Source organism: Seriola dumerili, unplaced genomic scaffold, assembly GCF_002260705.1.
Source record: "Seriola dumerili isolate Sdu_G_001 unplaced genomic scaffold, Sdu_1.0 BDQW01005956.1, whole genome shotgun sequence".
Lineage (NCBI taxonomy): Eukaryota > Metazoa > Chordata > Actinopteri > Carangiformes > Carangidae > Seriola > Seriola dumerili.
Genome location: NW_019180211.1, coordinates 1 through 612, shown reverse-complemented (window position 1 = coordinate 612; position 612 = coordinate 1). Strand labels below are relative to the sequence as shown.

The window sequence follows — 612 nt, the reverse complement described above, 5'->3', positions numbered from 1 at the left end:
AGAAGTCGTTCACAAAATGACCCTCAATGGTCGAGGTGATCTTGTATGTGTATTATGACTTGACCTTGTGCAGACAAGACAAAACGTTGGGTTAATAAATTAGTTTTAAGTCAAACCATGAACCATCTCAACAAATGAACTCACCAATGTCAAGACGAATAATAGAAGATTTTTTCAGGCTTTTTAACTTTGGGATGAAACATCTGTATCTCCCTTCGTCTGCGAGCGTCACATTAGTGATCTTGAGCGATATGTTGCCTCGTCTCAGGTCGTCTAAGAACAGCGCCGTCCTCAGGACGTACGACGAGATCTTCATGTCCAGGACCTCCCGGCTGTCCCGGTAAAGATGCACAAAACCGACCCGCTTCTGCAGATCATTGGGATCAGGTCGAAGGTCGGGCCTCGACCACTCCACCGTTAGCCCCGCCACGTTCACCGGAGGCTCCACGTGGCACGGCAGGATGACGTCATCGCCCGGAGTGGCCAAGATGGGCTGAGGTGATCCTATCACCTGTAACGGACCTGAGAGATGGAGGGAAATTTTAGTCTGGAATCTGCTCTGGTGCATGTTGAAATCTTTTCATTAAAACACCTTCAACGTTATTATTTTAA

At 47.4% G+C, this 612-nt stretch overlaps 1 protein-coding gene across 1 annotated transcript; it reads right to left on the bottom strand.

The window, feature by feature from the left end:
- Positions 1 to 119: 119 nt before the first annotated feature.
- On the bottom strand, positions 120 to 522 carry LOC111239910 (myelin-oligodendrocyte glycoprotein-like; the record flags this gene model as incomplete). The annotated part of the gene is made up of 1 exon (XM_022769853.1): positions 120 to 522. A coding segment is annotated over one exon (395 nt), but the record flags the coding sequence as incomplete, so codon positions are not given.
- Positions 523 to 612: the final 90 nt, after the last annotated feature.